This window comes from Lagenorhynchus albirostris, chromosome 19 (assembly GCF_949774975.1).
Source record: "Lagenorhynchus albirostris chromosome 19, mLagAlb1.1, whole genome shotgun sequence".
In the NCBI taxonomy this organism is placed as follows: Eukaryota; Metazoa; Chordata; class Mammalia; order Artiodactyla; family Delphinidae; genus Lagenorhynchus; species Lagenorhynchus albirostris.
The window spans coordinates 39500438-39520249 of NC_083113.1; the positions used below are offsets into that span (position 1 = coordinate 39500438).

Sequence of the window (19812 nt, forward strand, 5' to 3'; positions counted from 1 at the left end):
CTTCCAATGAAAATATGACCCAAATAACCAATCACAGATGTGGATCCTTGGAGATAACGAGGTGTCAAGGAAATGAGCAGCTGTTCCATGTGTTTTTATATCATCTCTCTTCTAAAAAGCTGCTAATGCACCTTGATATTCTAGGCTAAAGTTAACTCATTTAAAATTCACACCATGAACATTTTTGAGTAGTTTAAAGGTGTTACCAAGCTCCTCAGTCGTTACCTGATGTATCTCCTTGCACAGAGAGCACGGTACTCAAACCTTCCTGGGAAATCTTTCCGTCAGTGGCTGCCCAGCGAGAGTAAACAGCTCATAGTGGACTCAAGGCAGCTCTGGACTAAAATCCAGTCTCCAATACTGACTGTTCATGTGACTTTGGGTAATTCACATCATCTCTTTGAGCCTCAGTATTTCCATCTATTGGACCCTAACGTGATCACAGCCTCAAAGGTGTCTGAGGATTAACTTAAATAACTTAGTGCAGGGTTGTCTGGGGCCAAGAAGATGCTCAATAAAGAGTAATTTCCTTCCTTTCTCACCAAAGGGGCAATGTTCAAAGACTTAAAGGCAACTGAACAGCATTTACATTTGGGACTTCCTTCTGCTCTGTCAGCATTTTCTTTGGTATAAATAGAAAAACTCCATTGTCCATGGCAATTTTTTTCATACTCAGATCTATTTACTTTTCTTCCCAGCTTTATTGAAATATGATTGACAATAAAAAAGTCTGTATTTAATGTGTACAACATGATGTTTTAATATAAGTATACCTTGTGTAATGATTACCGTAATCAAGCTAATTAACATAGCCACTGCCTCACACAGCAACCATTTCCTCTGTGTGTGTGTGTGTGTGTGTGTGTGTGTGTGTGTGTGTGTGGTGAGAACACTTAAGATCTACCCTCTTTGCAAATTTCAAGTCTACAGTACATTATTATTAACTATAGTTACCATGCTGACCAATATCTCCTCATTTTCCCCACTCCCTAGCCCCTGGCAACCAGTGTTCTACTCTCTGTTTCTATAAGTCAGACTTTTTTAGATTCCACATATGAGTGATATGCTATATTTGTCTTTCTGAGTCTGGCTTATTTCATTTAGCACAGTATCCTCCAAATTCACATATGTTATCACCAATGGCAGGATTTTCTTTTTTCAGGCTAAATAATAGTCTGTTTTATATATATAATATACACATATATATGTGTGTGTGTGTATATATATATCTATATATATATATATATATATCTCACTATTTCTTAATCCATTCATCTGTCGACGAACATTTAGATCGTTTCCGTATCTTGGCTATTGTGAATAATGCTGCATTGAACACGAGAGTGCAGATACGTGTTCAAGATGCAGCCATTATGGAAAGCAGTATAGAGATTCCTCAAAATGTAGATGGAGGCTGGATTTGTTCTGTGGGCTGTAGCTTATTAACCCCGGACCTAGACAGACACATCCCTGGCCCTCTTTGACTGTGCCAGGGCCAACACAGTGGAAGCTGCCATTGTGATGTATGGCGAGAGCTGTGAGGTGGGAGCTGCGTTTGATCCATCTTAGGGTGCCCTGGAAGAACTCCTAGAGGAGGCGGCCCCTAAGTGGAGGTGGGAAAAATGAGTACCATGTAGCAAGTTGGAAAGGATGACAGCGAGATCTCCAACCAGAAGGAAGAACACACAAAGGTCAGGAATTAGAAGGGGACAGGAAGTAGCCCAGTCTAGCTGCAACTGAGAGTCTGATGAGAAGGGAGAGTGAGACAAAAAGCAGGAGACCAGCAGGACACAGCAGGAACTGGGGGGGAGGGGCTCGAAGAAGAGCCTTAAGCCAAGTAAGAGAATTGAGACTATTTTGGAGTAGGGGACAATGGGAAACAATTTGATCAGTGATTATTTTTGTCATTGTTGCTGTTTAACTGAAGTGTGATGTGATGTTTGGACGTGCATTTTAAAACAATCAGTCTGGCTACAGGATGACGGAAAGGTAGGTGGGAGATCGGGGGCAGGGGGACCATGAGGAGGCCAAGGAAGGAATCTAGGCAAGAAGGGAATTAGGGGAGTGGCCATGGAAAAATAAACACCTGCTAGAATCCAGTCCAGGGCAGGTTTCAGCCAACTTTACATTTCTGCCCTATATGGACATGCCTTGAACCTGTGACTCAAGCCTCCTTCTCAGCCTCTTTCTCATCACCCTCTCATCTTCATCGTCAATCTCATTGGTCATTAGCTCAGGTTGGGGAGCAGGGGAGGCAGGGTTCTGAATGGCTTTTCTAGCTTTCTTGTCTAAGTCACAAAAGTGTATTTGTGATAATAAAAGCATCCTAAATTTGAGGGGCACTTTGTTATCTCTTCAAAGTGCTCAGCAGATAGATAGACAGGGCTTGCCTTCTGAGCCTCCTGTTCACTGTCTGTGTCTCTTTGGTTAAGTCACTTTGCCCTGCAGAGCCCCAATTTCCTCTTAATTTAAGAGATAATAATTCCTAGAAAATAACGTTGAGGGGATAAATTGGATTATATATCTGATACCCCTAGTGCAGTAACTGGAGCATAGGAAGGTGTTCAATAAATTAGAATTACTGTTATTATTTCACAATCATTATTTATACTTCACCACAGTTCTCTGAGACAGGCAAAGCTTAGGGTTACATCACCTAGTATACATTGGGAAATCTGCTCCAGAAATCCTGGAGCTTGAACAAGTCTATCCAAAGAGTTGGTGCAGAGGTGGAGTAGAACTCATGTCTTCTAAGTCTTCATCTTGTTTACACTGAATGATATCTTGGACCTTTTCTGAGACGGAAGGACCTGGTTCCTATAGAGATTTCCTAAAATCTCTTGCCTCTGGAATTGCCCATCCAGGCTTTAAAAATAAATTTCTCTGTACCTTATCGGGCTATTGGCAGCATCAGGGTCTTTGGCATGCACTCTCCCCACCACAGTGCCAGCAGCTGCATCTTCTTGGACTTCATGGATATAACTCGGGGCCAAGAACATGGGGGGCTCATCAGCATCTTCCACTGCAATCTTGACCGTCACGGTGTCTTTGAAAGGCCCGTTGCTGATGAATTTTGGGTCGATGTGCACGTTGGCTGCCTCTACCTTCAAGCTGTATGCTCTTTTGGTTTCAAAATCTACAGGCTGGCAAGAAAGAAGAGAAGATTGACAACCAATTCCTTGAAAGAATAATGGAAAAGAAAAACCTGATTGTTTTATAGGGCACCATGAATAGTTGTTCAAAGAGAGAAAATCAGTGTTTATTCAATATCCAGTTACCTGAGCCATTTGGTTAGAAAATCAGACAAATCAATTGCTGAAACTTGGAATGTGCTTAATGGGTAATTCTAGGAGCATGACAGACACAGAAGGACCACATCATCAAAATTGAACCACATTCTATGAACACACTAAGGCTGCCCAATTCAGTCACTAAAATCATTTAAGGAAAGGAATTAAGACATTACAAAAATAAATGTTATAGCCCATTCTGAAAAGTACTAAGAATCTTGGTAATAAAAATAGTCAATGAATTTCAGGCAAAGAAAAAGCAATGTCTTGTTAGATGACTGCTCCCCTCCACACATACACACTTCTGGCTTAATCATATTGATAGTCTCATTTTTAAAGTTTCTGACCATGTAGCATTTCTCAAAGTCTGGGACCCTTACCAGCAGTGACCCATATACTGACTTAAGGTGGTTTATGGGTAATTTTGCGTGGGTGGGTTTTTTGAATGACATTATCCTAATTACTGATCCTATTATTTCTTTTCCAATTCTTCCATTCCCAAACACGTCAAGGATATCTCAGTATACTGCTAACTTTTAACATTCCTGTTATGCTTCCTGATCTCCCTTTCAAGAGACTATGATATAACTCTCTAGCTAGAATGTAATGACATCGTTTTGTTTTGACTGCATTCATTTTTAGGTTACCTCCTACTTATGGCAAGTGATATAGTACAGTGTGAATACTTCCCCGTTAAAAGAATACATATATGTAAAAAAAGTCCATTTAAAGAAAAACAATTATAAACAATATAGATTTTACACAGACGTGAAAAAATATTAAGAAGCAGCATTTGAATGGCTGTCATTATTAAGAAATTGATGGTAAGCACTCCCTAAATCTGAAGGAGACAAGGTTCTGTGAATCAATCAGTAAAGGGTGAAAAGTAAAATTATAGAAGAGAAACAAGCCTTCCTGCCTAGGAAACAGAACTTTCTAATTAGCACTCTGGATGATACTGAACTCCCAAATGTTTGGAAAGAGTTGGGTCTTTTAAGGCTAGCATCTGCCTGCCATGTTGTCATCATCTGCCTGGTATTATTTTGAATGGGCATATAATCATAGGGCTTAGTCCTAACCTAATTCTCCAGCACTCTAAACTGAGGATTATTCCAGTTTCAGGAAGGTTAAACGCATTCAACACCCTTGACACTTTTTCCATCATTTTTCCACCCCCATCTCCCCAGAGTCGGAGAACACTCCCTTTTCCTGAAGCAAAATGTGTCACCAGCTGCTCCGTCATTCCAAACTCAGCAGCATCTTTGTCCTTCACTGGGTTACTGAGCAGCAGAAAGAAATGATATTTATAGGCTGAAGGTATGAGACTGCTGCAGTGCCTCAAAAATCTCTGCGATTATTAGACAAAATTAAAACATGAATATGATATTCTGAGACCAGGTAAGAAGAAATTTTCTGATCTCAGATAGCCTGTTGATTCTCCTAGAACAGAAAGTTTTGAACTTGGTTTAGACAGATACCTAAGGACCCAGAGCATTGTTTCCACTGGAAAGCCTTGTTGTTGTTGAAGCCAGTATTGTCATGCTGCAGTCTGACTGATACTTTTTGAATCTCAAGCGAAGGTCCCCACATCTTTGCAAGTGTTTGCCTGTTTCCTAGTTTGGTGAGATTTTACTGTCTTCTGGTGCTCATCCCAGGCTTGTGAAGTCCTCCCCATCTCCCCCAGACAGATTTGTGTGGCCCCTTAGTTGCCCATCTGCAGTCCCTCATCCCCCACCCCAGCTAGGTGAGGAGCATCCCAAAGAACTCTACTGAGTCTTGTTGATCTTTGCCTCCCCAATACCAAGTGATCACATGTACCAATCATTGCGACTGAATGGGAAGCAGAGTTGATGGGTGGACAACATTTAAGCATTTGCCTACAATTTATTCCCTGCCTCCTTCCAAAAGGGGTTTAAGGTAGTTTCCCATGTGAACCTTTATATCCATGTTATGAGCAGTTGAAATAAAGCTAAATGAGGCAACATACTACATAAGCCATAAAAATCTCAATACCCCTGAGTTTACTAATCCTACCTCTAAAAATTCTCCCTGGGGGATTAATTCAACAGAAAACCCAAACAATATTCAAAAATGCATGATGTTTAGATATCATAGAGGGAACAATATTCAAAAATGCATGATGTGGGCTTCCTGATGGCACAGTGGTTGAGAGTCCGCCTGCTGATGCAGGCGACACGGGTTCGTGCCCCGGTCCGGGAAGATCCCACATACCGCGGAGCGGCTGGGCCCGTGAGCCATGGCCGTTGAGCCTGCGCGTCCGGAGCCTGTTGCTCCGCAACGGGAGAGGCCACAGCAGTGAGAGGCCCGTGTATGGCAAAAAAAAAAAACAAACAGCATGATGTTTAGATATCAGAGGGGTTATATTTAATCATGGGAAACATACACACAAAACACCAAATCCAACTGTGAGATTTTATTAAGGAAATAATGGTCCATCAATAGGATGGGATGTTATGTAGTCATTAAAAATAATTATGTATATTATATAGCAGCATGTAAAATGTTTATGATGTGCCATTAAGTTAACAAATCAGATCACCCTATGACTGCAACTGTTTTAAATGTTACATATCCACATCTATATACATGTGGACAGAGAATATAAAGAAATAATCAGGCATAAAATTGGCTTTATTAAAATTATTAATTAAAAAATATTTTAAATGCCTTCTAATGCTGTTCTCACACTGCTTTACAGGCAGTTTATTTGTTTGAAAGTAAATACCTCAGAAACTGTGCCAGGATCTCTCAGTGATAATTGGAGTCCCACTTGGTCAAAGGTGCTGCACGATTGGATTTTCCTCCCCAAGTCTACCAAACCACCTACAAGTCTCATCTTTATTTTGCTAACCACACAGAGATTGTCTCAGTATCCTGAAGGCAGCTTCTCTCTCTCACGCACCATTATAATCCTGACACCTACTGTGTCTGACACAGAGTACTCAAGAAATATTTATTGCTTTCTAAGCTATTCAATAAATGAATGACGCTAGCTCCTAAATAACTCTTGAATTCTTCACCTTTACCTCTTCTGCCTTCTTCAGGTCTTTGTAATTCCTCCCTTGCATTCCAACAGGATTTCTTCAACTGGTCCCACTGTATCCATCTCAAAACCCTCAAGACTGAACTTATTCAAGTTTCTTAACTGTGTCCTATTTCCCTCAACACCAGTCCTTCATGAGCTCATTTTCTCTGACCTTCCTCTCCTTATCTATCTGGTAATTTCCTATTCATCTATGAAGGCTCAGCTCTAGAACTGCCCCCTGTAAGCAGTCATTCATGACCCATAGTCACAGATCTTATCATACTTTATCACAGTTGCTTCTCAGCTGGGGAGTGATTTTGCTGTACCTCACCCCAGGTATGTTAGGGAATGTCTAGAGCTATTTTTAGTATCACAACTGGTGGGGCTGGATGTGTGCTTACTGACATCTAGTGAGGAGAGGCCAGGAATGTTGCTAATCCCGATACAATGCACAGCCCTGCCCCTACAGCAAAGAATTCTCTGTCCTGAAATGTTAATAGTGTCAAGGCTGGGAAAACCCCCTCTATGTTATTTGTCTTTTCGCTTTTAACTGTCCTGTTAAATTGTGATCTTCTTGTGACCAGGACTCTGTTTCTTCAGTTTTAGATGTCCAGCCTCTCACAAAGGGTGTGCCTGACAAATAATAATAACTCAATAACTCTTGGTAGAAAAAGCTTGAATGAATTAAGGAATAAGTGAAAGAACTATATTAAAAATATTTTTAAAAGACAAAAATATTTTCACGGATCTCTCTGTATCTTTTTATATTATTAAATCATATATATAATAATTTCTATAAGGATCCATCATTTTACTCTATTAAATTCACCTCTCAATATTTTTTCCTGCTGGACAGTTGGAACTTTGTGTTATAAGCTTAAGCAAACGTTCTTTTACAAATTAAAGAACATCTTACTCTGTTTTAAACCTAAACATCAGTGCTTTATAGAAGATTATTCCTTTACCCGGAAGAAACACATTGAATTGGGGGGAAATGTGCAAATTAATCATATGCAGAGAGCTCACATGCGATGTGTTAGTTCCATGGGGTGATTTACATGTTTCAGATTTTAGAGACACAGTGTGTGTTTATACCCTGAATACATTGAAAACAGGTGACAACCTAAGCATAACCAACTACCCAATTACTTGAACAGCAAAGGATGGGAAGTCACTGCTCATATGTCAGTGGCAAGCAGGAGGGATAGAAATGTTAACTAACAAAGCCAGTTGACAGCTCTATGCTACACATAGTCACACAGCTACTTTTCCAAAGGAGAAACCAGAAGTGATTACCCCAGCCCCTTGTGGCTGGTGATTAGGCTTCTGTGGCTACACCACTCATCATCACTAATGTTGACTTTTCCAAGTATCCAGAGTTCACCCCGACTTCCATATTCTTTTATGACAGAGTCACTTCTACTTTCTCTTTGTTTGGGTCCCCTCATATTTCCCCCAAACCTAACAATGCTTCCTTATGTTGTGAAAAGTCGGCTTCCTAGAACACCTCTCTCCCTGCTCTCCTTACCGAAAGATTCCTCCCAGGCATCTCCCTCTACCCCACCCTTGCCTCCTCTCCAGCTACTGGCCTCTTTATTGATTCTTCAAATTAATTTTTTTTATCAGTGTTCCAGGCCAATCTTTTCCATCACACCAAGGAGCTTAATATTCATGTTACAAAACCAAGTTGAAAATGAATACTTGATTAAAACCAAGGTAATCCCATCATCCAATTCAGATTTAATACTCCATATACTTTGATGATGGAGAAGTGTTGATTTCTCAAGTGGTAAATCAGGGGTAAAACCGTTTTAGAATATACTGTAACTGTTTCTTTACCTGAAAGTGAATCAAATCTGGCTCTCTTCTATAACCCCTTTCTGGTCTGTCTATTTGCAAAATGTCTTGAGTGGGAAGATGTTCTAGAATACACCAAGTTTGAATTCCATGTCTTTAAATTACTAGCTGTGTGATTACAACCGGGTCAAATTATTTAATCTGTCTGAGCCCCAGTCTCCTCACAATTAAACTGAGGTATCATTGCTGACTGGGATAATAACATCTACTTTATATGATTTTTATCATGTAAAATAAATGAATGCTTATAAGAGGCTCAGGCTTTGGCCAATATTTAGAATTGAGTAAATGTTAGATTTTTTTTAAACCAAACAAGAACAAGCAATAATCTCATTTTTGTAGTGAATTAATCTCAGGGACACATTTTTAGCAACAATTTAGCTGACTATGAGGGAAGGCCCATTATTATTGCTTCTCAGGTTCAATTTTGAGGGAAAATCAAGCAGAGGTTTGGTTTAAGTTTCATAGAAGGCCCAGCAATGTAATGGACCTTGGATGTTTGAGATAAGAAAAGTTCCAAAGAGCCTATATTAACAGACTCAGCTTGGCAGAGCTAAAGAGGGAACTTCCATGTATGCTCAGGGCTGTCTGTCCAAAATCTAGATTTATCTAGCTATCTTTCTTTCCATGGGGAAACTGTGCCAAGTCACATAAGAACTAACCAGCAATCTCAGGGCAGGTATTATCACTCCCCCCCTTTTTTTTTTCCAGTTTTATTGAGATATAATTTACATACAACACTGTCTAAGTTTAAGGTTATAGCATAACAATTGGACTTTCATACATCAGGAAATTATTACCACAATAAGTTTAGTGAACATTCGTCATCTCATATAGATACAAAAGAAAAAGAAAAAGAATTTCCTTTTGATGAGCTCTCTAAGGATTCACTCTGTGAACAACTTTCATATATAACATACAGCAGTGTTAATTATATTAATCACAGTGTACATTGCATCCCTAGACTTATTTATCTTAAAACTGGAAGTCTGAGCCTTTTGACCCCCTTCATCCAACTTCCCCTCCCCCCACCCCCCACTTCTGGCAACCACATATCTGATCTCTTTTTCCATGAGTCTATTTGTTTGCTTGTTTTTGAAGTATAATTGACCTACAATACCATCTTAGTTCCTGGTGCACAACATAGTGATTTGATATTTCTATATATTTCAAAATGGTAAGTCTAGTTGTCATCTGTCACCATACCAAGATATTACATTATTATTGACTATACTCCCCAAATCATACAAAAACTAACCATCAAACTCAGGCAGGCATCATTGGCCCCTTCTGCCAGCTTCCTCTGGAATACAGTTCTGTTATCTCCCCAAAGCTCAGAGTTTAACTGCAGAGTCAGGTCCAGCCCTCAGTTGTCCATATTCTCCTTTCTTTAGCCTTCAACTCCCTGTTTCCAGCAGCGGTGCTCGGCAAGGCAGGCCACAGCACTGCCACATCTGATTCCACACCCTAACTCACCTTTTTCAGTTTCACCACACCCTCCTGTGTTTCATAGTCCGTTGTGATTTCAAACAATTCCATCCCATCTCCATCAACAATATTGTATGTGACTAAGCCATTTTCTCCAATGTCTGGGTCTTTAGCCTTCACTCTTCCCACTTCCTCCCCGGGTACAGCTGCTTCTGACACAGACATCTGGTATACGCCTAGAAGAAGAAGACATCTATTTTTATTTTCCCTTTTATTTGGCAGCTGTAAGACTTTAGATTTCATTGAATCTCAATAAATTTCTCAAAGGGTTTGACATTGAACTTTCTATTGATTGAAAACATGAAAGAAGTGAATGGATGGGAGAAAGATCCCACATGGCTTGCTTGTCAAAGAAATGTTCTCTGCAAAGGATGATGAAACAATATCAGGGTCCAGGGTGGTAGGGTGGTGTCACCCGTCACATGTAAGAGAGGAAAACAATGCCCAGTTACATTTCCCATCAGGAACTGATGGAGAGCCATGTATATCTTCACACATTCAAAAAAATCAAAACTTCTTTTTACGTCTTTGGAATGGTCTGTAAGTTAATTCTAAGGCTCACATGTGGCACTGCCAGGTGCCCAGAAAAAGAACACCCTTCCCTGTTTAAAAGCCTTCCGTAGCTCCATATTTATTTTAAAATCAAATGCAAGTTGTATCCTTCATGGTCATGATCCTTCCAGCTGTATATCGGACTCTTCTTACTTTACCTCCTTCACCATTTGATTAACTGATACCTTATATGGAAAAGCTTCTCACTGGGCCAGACAAATCATGTGAATACCTGGGGATAAAAATTATAAACAAAGCAAACAGCAAATTGCAGAAACCCCTGAAGTGGGAACACAGTGAATACATACAGAACAGCAAGACCACAAGTGTGACTGCAGCCTTCTGGTAGGAGGTAAGGGTATATAGGGAGGCTGGGGCCCAACTGTGCACAAAGGGCATTGCAGGAGATGGAAAAGACTTCAGGTTTTCCTTAAACTTGGTGGGAAGCCACTGAAAGGTTTTCAGTAGAGAAGTGAGATTTGAGATAATCTTATTTGCATTATCACAATTCAGAAATACTCTCTGCGAAACAATGTAGAGAAGCAAGGGTTGGAAACCTGGCCTCTACCACTTTTAAGCCAAGTGGTCTTGGGCAAGTTACTTAAGCTCTTTAAGCTAGTTTCCCCTTATGTGGATTTTATCAGTTCTAATACTCTGTCTGCATTTATCTATTGGGTTGGCCAGAAAGTTTGTTTGGGTTTTTCCATAACATCTTTTAGAAAAATCTGAATGAACTTTTTGGCCAACCCAATATATTGTTTGGCTGTGAATACTTTCGGTTCAGACCCATATTTAACTTAAACACACCATGCCCTCCATGATAGAGGACAAGTAGGAGGTGGGAGTCTCTGCAGATAATTACCAATTTACATGAAGGTTTAGAAAAACCTACTCCCAGTCTTCGTCAAGTTCATAGCTGTAAACCTGGTATCTTCACAGTAGTGATGCAAATTTACTCTATGATTGTATGTGAGCAAGGGCATTAATCACTACCTGCCAATAGTCCTGCATGGCCTTTTGCATCCAGCATACCAGCTAGCTTTAGAGTGGATAACGGAGCATGCAGTTTCTTAAGGCTTTACGCTTATTGGAGATGCTGAACCTGTGGCTGACCAGGCAAGGCAGTCTTCAACTCTTTGGTGACTTTATGAGAACTGGCTGTTGCCTTGTAATCCTCTATCTCAATGTCTCCCTTGCATAGATTGTTGTCTTTGGATTCCTTTGAGTGACCATGCATGGTGCCTTCCTGGGGCCATACTTGGTGGCCCTCCCTGTTCTCTCATTTATAAAAAGTGCCATCTCTCTGGCAATAAACTCACAGTCTCTACCAGCTACTCTCCTCATTAATGAAGAAGACACTTTCATGGTGAACCCCCCGTGACCTAGCAGCGGCAGCATCATTACAATCACACTGTACCTCTGTCTCTACTTATAATGTACACATAACCAGATTTGTGTACAAAATCTGGCTTTGCCACGTCCTTCGGGCAAGTTACTGCACCCTTCATGGAACTCAGTTTTATCTGTAAAATGGAGGCTCTTGTAGAGATCTGTAATAGTAGTAACTATTCATTAAAGGATGGTAGTTGTTGTAATTATAATGATTAATAATGACCTTTCAAATCATTTTTTCTTTTATTTCCTGTTGCAAGCCTATCAGTTTTGTAGAAGGACCATAATCCCCTAGATAATACTGATAATAATGGCTAACATTTGTTGACAACTCATGCCAGATAAATTGTAAGATTTTACACTAGCTCATTTAGTTCTAACAACATCCTATTAATTGAGCCCTGTGGAAGATTGTATTTTGCAAAAATAGTCCAAACAGTATCTCCAAGCCCACATGCTTTTCTTTCAACGTGACTTTAACAGTCCTTCCCTTGAAAGGTGGGATCTACAAGAACTCCACTTACATTTGGGCAGTCTTATGACTACAGTAGAAATGATGCTATGTGATTTCTGAAGCTAGGTCACAATACGCAATACAGTTTCTGCTCGGTGTCCTTGGGGCTCTCTTCACTTTTAGAACCTATCCAAGCCACTCCTTTGAGGCTGATATGAAGGGGAACCAACAGCCAACATTAACTTGCCAGCCATGTGACTGAGCCATCTTGGAAGCAGATCTTCCAGCCCCAAACTGTGCCAGCTGATGCTATGGAAACAGAAACAAGCCACCTCCTTCAGGTTTTGCCCAAACTGCAAACTCATGGCAAAAATAAACGATGATAATTGTTTTAAACCACAAGGCTGGGGGCAGTTTGTTAGGTAGCAATAGATAACTGATTCAGGTACTATTACATATCCAGGTTAGAAATGAGAACACTGAGACAGAGAAAGGTTAATTAATTACTACATCACATCATGAGCAGCTAGCAAAATGGATTTTCTGTTCCCAGGGTTGTGGAACATGTTATGTCTCCACTTTCTCCCACTACCTCTCCTCCACTTAAGTTTTTTGTTGTCGTTACCCCACTTAAGTTCTTTGTTGTCCTCCACTTAAGTTTTTTGTTGTCTTGTTTTTTGCAAGAATGATATAAAGAGCCTCCATTTTTCTAGATTTCTTCTGGAAAGTTGAGTACAGCAGGAATGGGTCAGAGAAGAGTTGGCTGTGGTACCATTGGAAAGTGAAAGCCAAGCCCACCTACTTACTCTGTGGAAACTTTGGTGGGTTGTCATTGACGTCAGTCAGTGTGATCGTCACTTTGGTTGTCCCTGAGAGTCCACCCATGTGTCCACCCATGTCCTTGGCCTGGATCACCACGTGGTACTCCTCCTTAGCTTCCCTGTCCATGTTGGGAAGGGCTGTTCTGATGATACCTGGACAGGTGAGCAGGGAACATCATAGATATTCATTGATAACATTATAACAAAAACGATCTAGGCACAGGGGAAGCAAAGATGAATAGAACAGCACCTGCCCTCACAGAAGAGTCACTCAAACATGGCAATTATCATCAAAAGTAGCCATACCTGGAGCATCATATAGATATACTTTCTAGCAAATTGTCATAATTATTAATATAGCATTAAAATTTTATGTTTCATATGTTGTACTGTAAATGCAAGTAATAACCTCACCCTTCTCAGGTGTGACACTTAAAGATCCTAAAGACTGATATATTTGAGGACGCACTGCATGAACATCAGTAACAAACCCATGCTTTTGGACTGCCAGCAGAATCTTTTGACTATCTATGCCTGCATGCAATGCTTAGAAACATTTCTATGGTCCATATTAAGTTAAAAGTAGAAGGTGATATATTAAAATGTTAATATTAATTTTTTTTAAGTGTATACCAAATGGGTTAAAAATATATACAAGCTTATACAAACACTTACTGTCTACTATCCGCTATCACTGGAAACAATGATACGTTAATAATTGAATTCTACATCATCTCTGGATATTAGCACATTATTGGTGTGGAAACCATGCTCACTTAAATCTTTTGGGAACATATTCAAGCTTTTTCTGTGTGTAGATAACGGTAACATTTATACTGGAAATATAAGAGAGTGCTGTGGAAGCTTTAAGCCCTTATCCTTTTCTGACCCTGACGTTTGTATGTTTCTCAGCAACATCCTTGAACTCACTGAGCCTCGTTTTTCTTGTCTGTTAAATAATTTGGTAGGTTCAAATTGGTGGTTCTTAACTATGAGTCCCTGAGACACGAAAGTTGCAACTGGAGTCCTTCCAGCGATTTTAACATCCCCAAAATCCATATGAAATCCCACATTTATCCTTGGTTAATCTGAAAATTAATTGGCAAAATTAATTGGTAAATGCCTTTGATGAAATCATAGCAAGTAGCCCCATAAATTGTGATCTGAAGCAAAGAGGCTACAAATAAATGATTACATAGGTAAGTGGAAGTTATATTCAATAAGTGGGCAAAGTATCTGATTGGAAGGCTATATATATACATATAAACATACATATTTGATAAATTTTAACTATAATAATAAAGGCGGATTGTTTGTAAACATCTTTCAAACACATGGGGGTATATTGTGGAAAAAAAGAAATGAGTTTGGGGTATAATATCGTGGACTAGCAGGTTCACAGGACTTTAGTGTTTATTCTAATAAAAGGATCCTAGAATCAAATTTGGTACAAATGGAGTGAACCATTTTGGCGTGGGTTTTGGTTGTTTGTATTTGTTCACTCTTTCGGTTTGCTGTTTGTTTTCTGTATGGAATTTGCAGAGCCTCCTTCTTGGATGCTAACGCCGCTGGGAATCTAAGCACAGTGGAGGAGGTTGGGGATATGCCTCCTCCCAGACACACGTTAGCATCAGTTCCCACCCCCACCATCCCCAGCCCTGGCTTTGAGAGCTGCCAGTTTCATACCAGTCTTCAAGTCCTGTGGTCTCTTAATTTGGATCCACAGTTGAATTTTATGATAAAACATACTTTAAGATAAATTCTTAAGTTGAATTTTAAGATGTGATTTTAAGAGAAAAGTTGCATCTAAGATTATATTTATTACTGTGACATGGTGCAATACAGACAGTATCTAATCCTCGCAATAGTCTTGTTAGGTGGCCCTTTTTATATTTTAGGAAACTAGGACTCAAATAAGTTTTAGTGAGCAGGCCTGGACTCCTTATTCACAATGTGTCGCAAATCGCAATGCCATTCCATGGTACCTGTCTGTGCTTCGACTGAAAAGTAGGGTTGTCCTTCCAGGATACTGTACACTAACTTGGCACTGTTTCCATAGGTGGGGTCGTCTGCGTCTGAAGCTGTCACCTGAATTACTGATGTTCCTTAAAAGTGAAATACAGTCATTAGCAACAGTCCCTCAGCTTTTCAAATTATATTCTAGTTTGCAAAGTTTTATCTTAAGATTAAAAACTGAGGAGAGCCCCAAAATTATTCAACATGCTTTCATTTTCCGGGGTTGAGATGCAAAAATAACCTCCTTCCCTCCCTCTCTCCCTTCCTTTTTGTTTAATTCCCATAGCTTAAAAATGTACTTTCTATATTCATAGTACATCCTGCTATACTTAGTAGTTAAAATAATAATATGAACATTATTGCAAAAACATTCTAAGATCCATGCAACTGGAATGTTCAGTATATCAAATAATTAAATAAAAATCTTCCCAAATAGTATAATAAAGGATAATTAATGATGAATTGCTTTTCATGAAAGGACAGAGTGCAGTCCTCCATCTGTAGCAGAGCAATAAATACATCATTTTATTGTTGCTTTGCATATAATAAAATGGCTGCTAATACTACATTTTAATTAATTGATGGCTATAAATATTGTACAGAATGTTGTTCCCTACTGGCATGAAAATTGCATCTTCCCATCTCTAACAGGTCTGGTAGTCATATAACAGAAACCACCAGTAGACATCTGGTGAGATCTAAGGCAAGCGTTTGTGGGTCACAATGGAAGGAAACCAGGGAATTGAAGGAAGATGGGATTCAGTTTTTCCTGGAAAAAACCTCTGTTCCCTGATGGTCACAGGTATCTGAGGGCATGAAATGCTGGGCTTCAGAATGGGGCAGGGGAGATGCTCAAGGGAGAGAGCTGGTTATTATAGAATTCCTCTGTGCCAGGCATTGTTTGGGGCATGTTCCATGTATTCTGCCCCTCTGCTGGGTGTTTTTACATTCACTGTGCTTGTGAGGTACTTAGTATGACAGGTAGGAAGTTTTGCAACCTATTTTTCAGAGTGGGTTATTGCCAGAGTCAGGAGTCTAACCTCTACCCAGCAAACAACCAAACCCAAGTGCTTTCCGAGACAGTTTCAGCAGAGGGGCCAGGTTCTATGTGAAAGGCAAGGGAGTCCATTTACACAGCCTCTGACAACCCTTTAATTTACAAGGCTGTCAGTGATTTTCACATGGCATAAGAATAAATCTTACTTTTTTTTCTGTAATTCATTTTTTCGTACAAATAACTTTTTTCTGAGCATTTCCCACATAACTAGGCACTGTTCTAAGTAGTGGAGATTTATAAGGGAGTTAATAAGCTCTATTCTCTACCTTCATGGTAGAGCTAGGGAAGGTATTATTTTTTATGCTTAATTTGCTTCGAGGAATCCACTAAGTTCATTACAACTCTTTGTATTTTACATCTATGTTGTTTAACTTGCATTAGAGTTTACATTATCCTCATTGTATAGATGACAAAACAAAAACTGAGAAAGATGTAAGATGTTGTCTGGGTTGACCTGGCTGGTCAGAGGCACAGCCATGATTCCAACCCAGTACTGTCTGGCAGCAGACTCTACTCTCATAGGCCATGATGCAAAGTCTGATGTTACTCCTTAAGCACCAAGCTGCCCCAAGAGGTGGGATCAATGAAAATTCCCCTAGAGCATCATGTATGATGGCTGGCCTTTGTCCCCTGGCTCAGCTGCTGACACTGCTGTCCCCTATTTACTGATTTATTTGATGTCTGCTATTTCTCATTAAAGTCCCCAGGTGAATACTGAGAAACTAAAGAATTGGGCAGGGCAAAGGGAAGAGAAGAAGGCAGAAAAGGCTCAGCTGGGTTTTCATAAAGTATGAGAAGGGTTTGACTTTAGCTGGAGGAGAAGAAGGGGACAATTTTTTTTAGCATCAAAAGTTCTATATGCAGAATGGAAGGAGCTTAGAGTTGCAGAGTCATTTCTGTATCTAACACTCTTGAGCAAACTGATTCCCAATCTTGATGCTTAGTTTCCTCATCTGTAAAATGGCCCTGATGATCCTCACATTCATGGGAACTTTATTATTTTTTTTAATTTATTTATTTATTTTTGGTTGCTTTGGGTCTTCATTGCTGTGCATAGGCTTTCTCTAGTTGCGGCGAGCGGGGGCTACTCTTCATTGTGGTGTGCAGGCTTCTCATTGCGGTGGCTTCTCTTGTTCTAGAGCACGGGCTCTAGGCGCACGGGCTTCAGTAGCTGTGGCATGCGGGCTCAGTAGTTGTGGCTCGCGGGCTCTAGAGCACAGGCTCAGTAGTTGTGGCGCACGGGCTTAGTTGCTCCGTGGCATGTGGGATCTTCCCTGACCAGGGCTCGAACCCGTGTCCCCTGCATTGGCAGGTGGATTCTCAACCACTGCGCCACCAGGGAAGTCCTCATGGGAACTTTAAATTTCTGATTCGCGTAAGCATATTCACTCCCTGATTAGTACAGCTCTGATCATTGTCTGAAAAAGAAATCCTTCTTAATATGAGGCATGCTTCTCAAAAGACCACAACTACATGCATTCTATAAAGCCAAACAAAGGTTACTGCCAGGAGAAGGTAGCTAGTTGAATAAATCTTTCACAGAATTGTCCTCTAACAATGTGATGTGTCTTTATGCATGATAAAAGACATAGCTGCTTCTGAATTATTCTAACAGATGATGACATAGTGTCATGGTTAGATATATATTCTGGATTGACTTAATAGCTCAGATGACCTTGAATAAATTCATTAACCTGTTTCTAGCTTGGGTTTCCCATCTGCAAAATATTTTCAATAGGACCTACTTCATTGCAAAGATGAGTCACTGCCAAGATTAAATGCAATACTGCATGTAAATCATTAATTAGCATGGTGCCTACATGGCACAAATACTGCTATTACTTATTGAACACCAACATGTACTAGTGACCAGATGTATGTTATTTCTAATCCTGCATGACTAGAAACTTTTATCCCCCTTTTACAGAGGAGAAACTCAGGCTAAGAGAACAGATGCAACTGATTCCCAGTCACAAGGTTAATAAGCACCAGGGCCAGGATGACATGGATTTGATTATGTCTTTCCTACTCTTCCACACCTCCTCATAGTTTGTAAGCTTAGAGTTTAAAACCTCAGGGCAATTTAAAATATTTGAAACGTCAGCTACATATATGAAATTTTTTTGCTTGTTATTCTGCCATAGAAGATACAGCATAAATTCTACTTCCTGATTTGGGAGAATAGGCACCAGCCTGCCCACCCACAGAGACACCAGGCCTGCAGGTGGAGTGGGCCCGCCCTCCCCTGCCCTTACGTACCCACGTTGGACCTCTCAGGCACGTTGGCATGATAGGTCTCGTGTAAGAACTCGGGAGGGTTGTCGTTAATGTCCTGGACCTTGACGATGAATTCTGACGGCGGCTCCAGGGGCCGGTTGGTGTCCCTGTCCACCGCCTGAGCCATCAGCGTGTACTGGGCTCTCTCCTCTCGGTCCAATGTCTTGGTAGCATGAATGTTCCCTGATTTGTCATCAATCACAAAAATGGTTCCGGCTCCTTCACCTGAGAGAATGTATTTAATGTTCCCATCACCAGAGTCAATATCGGAATGAAGCTAGGAAAAGAGAAATCGAGATTTGTAATTCCTTGACAGGTGCACTGGGGAGGTAGAGACACACTTACATGCTGTTGAGACAATACACAGTTTACATACACACACACACTGAGAGGGAGATGTTCTCACCCCATTTTACAAATGAAGAAATGTAATCTTAGAGAAGATAATTGTCTTGGCCAAGGTCACACAGCTGGGGAGCAGTGAAGCCAGGGTCCAAACATTTTTAAGTTTTAAGATTCATGTTGTCCCTCCCACTCTCCCATTACATATGCACACATACAAAATATATATAATATACATTAGTTCAGTTATTTTGAAAGAAATATGCACATACTATAGAAAATAAAAAACACACATTTGTGCAATAAGTAAATCTTATAAGTTCTGATTCCCATTCCTTCTTTTTCCCTGCTCAGAGACAGCTCTTATGACCAGTTTCTTGTGAATCCTCTAAGACATATTCTATGCATATGCAAGAATATCTATACAGATACACGTGCTTTGGTTTATTTTTACACAATAAAGTGCATAGTGCACATACCACTCTTCACTTCTGCTTTCCTACCACAATAAATTCAGAGGACCCTTCCACAGTGGTACATATAAATCGACCTCATCAACTGTATGGATGTTATTATAATTTCAGTCCTCTTCCAAAGGACACTAAGATTCCAAAGGACACCAGGCTTTTGTTACCTCAAACAATCCATTGGTCAGACTTTCTGAAAGACCTGCTGTGTGGCGCAGGATGTATGAGGAGCCGAGGATGGAACCTGCCTGAACAAGCCCCCATTCCCATCGTAAGCATGGGGTGAGTGGGGTGGGTTGATATATATGCAGCTCTTAGACTATAGAAAGACTGTATATCTGGGATTTCCCCCTCTGTTGACAAAGCCCAGAAAAATGATGGAACTTGCCCAAATCCACAGTTGGCAGGGCCAGGAAGTCATCCAGGTCTCCTAACTACCCACCTGTGCCTTCTGCCTTGACTCTGCTCTGTGTGTTGTAACATGGAACTCCCCCCAAAGACCACATCCAATTTTCCTGTAGCAATAAACTCTTTATTGTACCTTGTTGCCCAACCTCAATTTCTGCAGCTATCATCTTGATGAGTTCCTCTGCCCTCATTTTACCCTTTGTGGGAACAGATAAGCATTACTTTCACCATTCTCATAGGCTTCAAGAGTAACCAAGTGGATAAAAAGCCCTTGGTTCTACCTACTACGTAAGAAAACCTAGTATAAACTAAAAAGCTTTATTCAAATGACATTGAAATATAATA

At 40.3% G+C, this 19812-nt stretch overlaps 1 protein-coding gene across 1 annotated transcript in view; it reads right to left on the reverse strand.

The window, feature by feature from the left end:
* The window catches only part of CDH11 (cadherin 11), a 144746-nt gene that overhangs the window by 23618 nt on the left and 101316 nt on the right, over positions 1-19812 (reverse strand). Inside the window, exons 4-8 of the mRNA XM_060131015.1 lie at positions 18233-18527; positions 14886-15005; positions 12886-13053; positions 9670-9857; positions 2890-3143 (exon numbers count right to left, since the gene is read on the reverse strand). Coding sequence (XP_059986998.1) covers positions 2890-3143; positions 9670-9857; positions 12886-13053; positions 14886-15005; positions 18233-18527 — 1025 coding nt within the window. The remainder of the gene's footprint in view (positions 1-2889; positions 3144-9669; positions 9858-12885; positions 13054-14885; positions 15006-18232; positions 18528-19812) is intronic.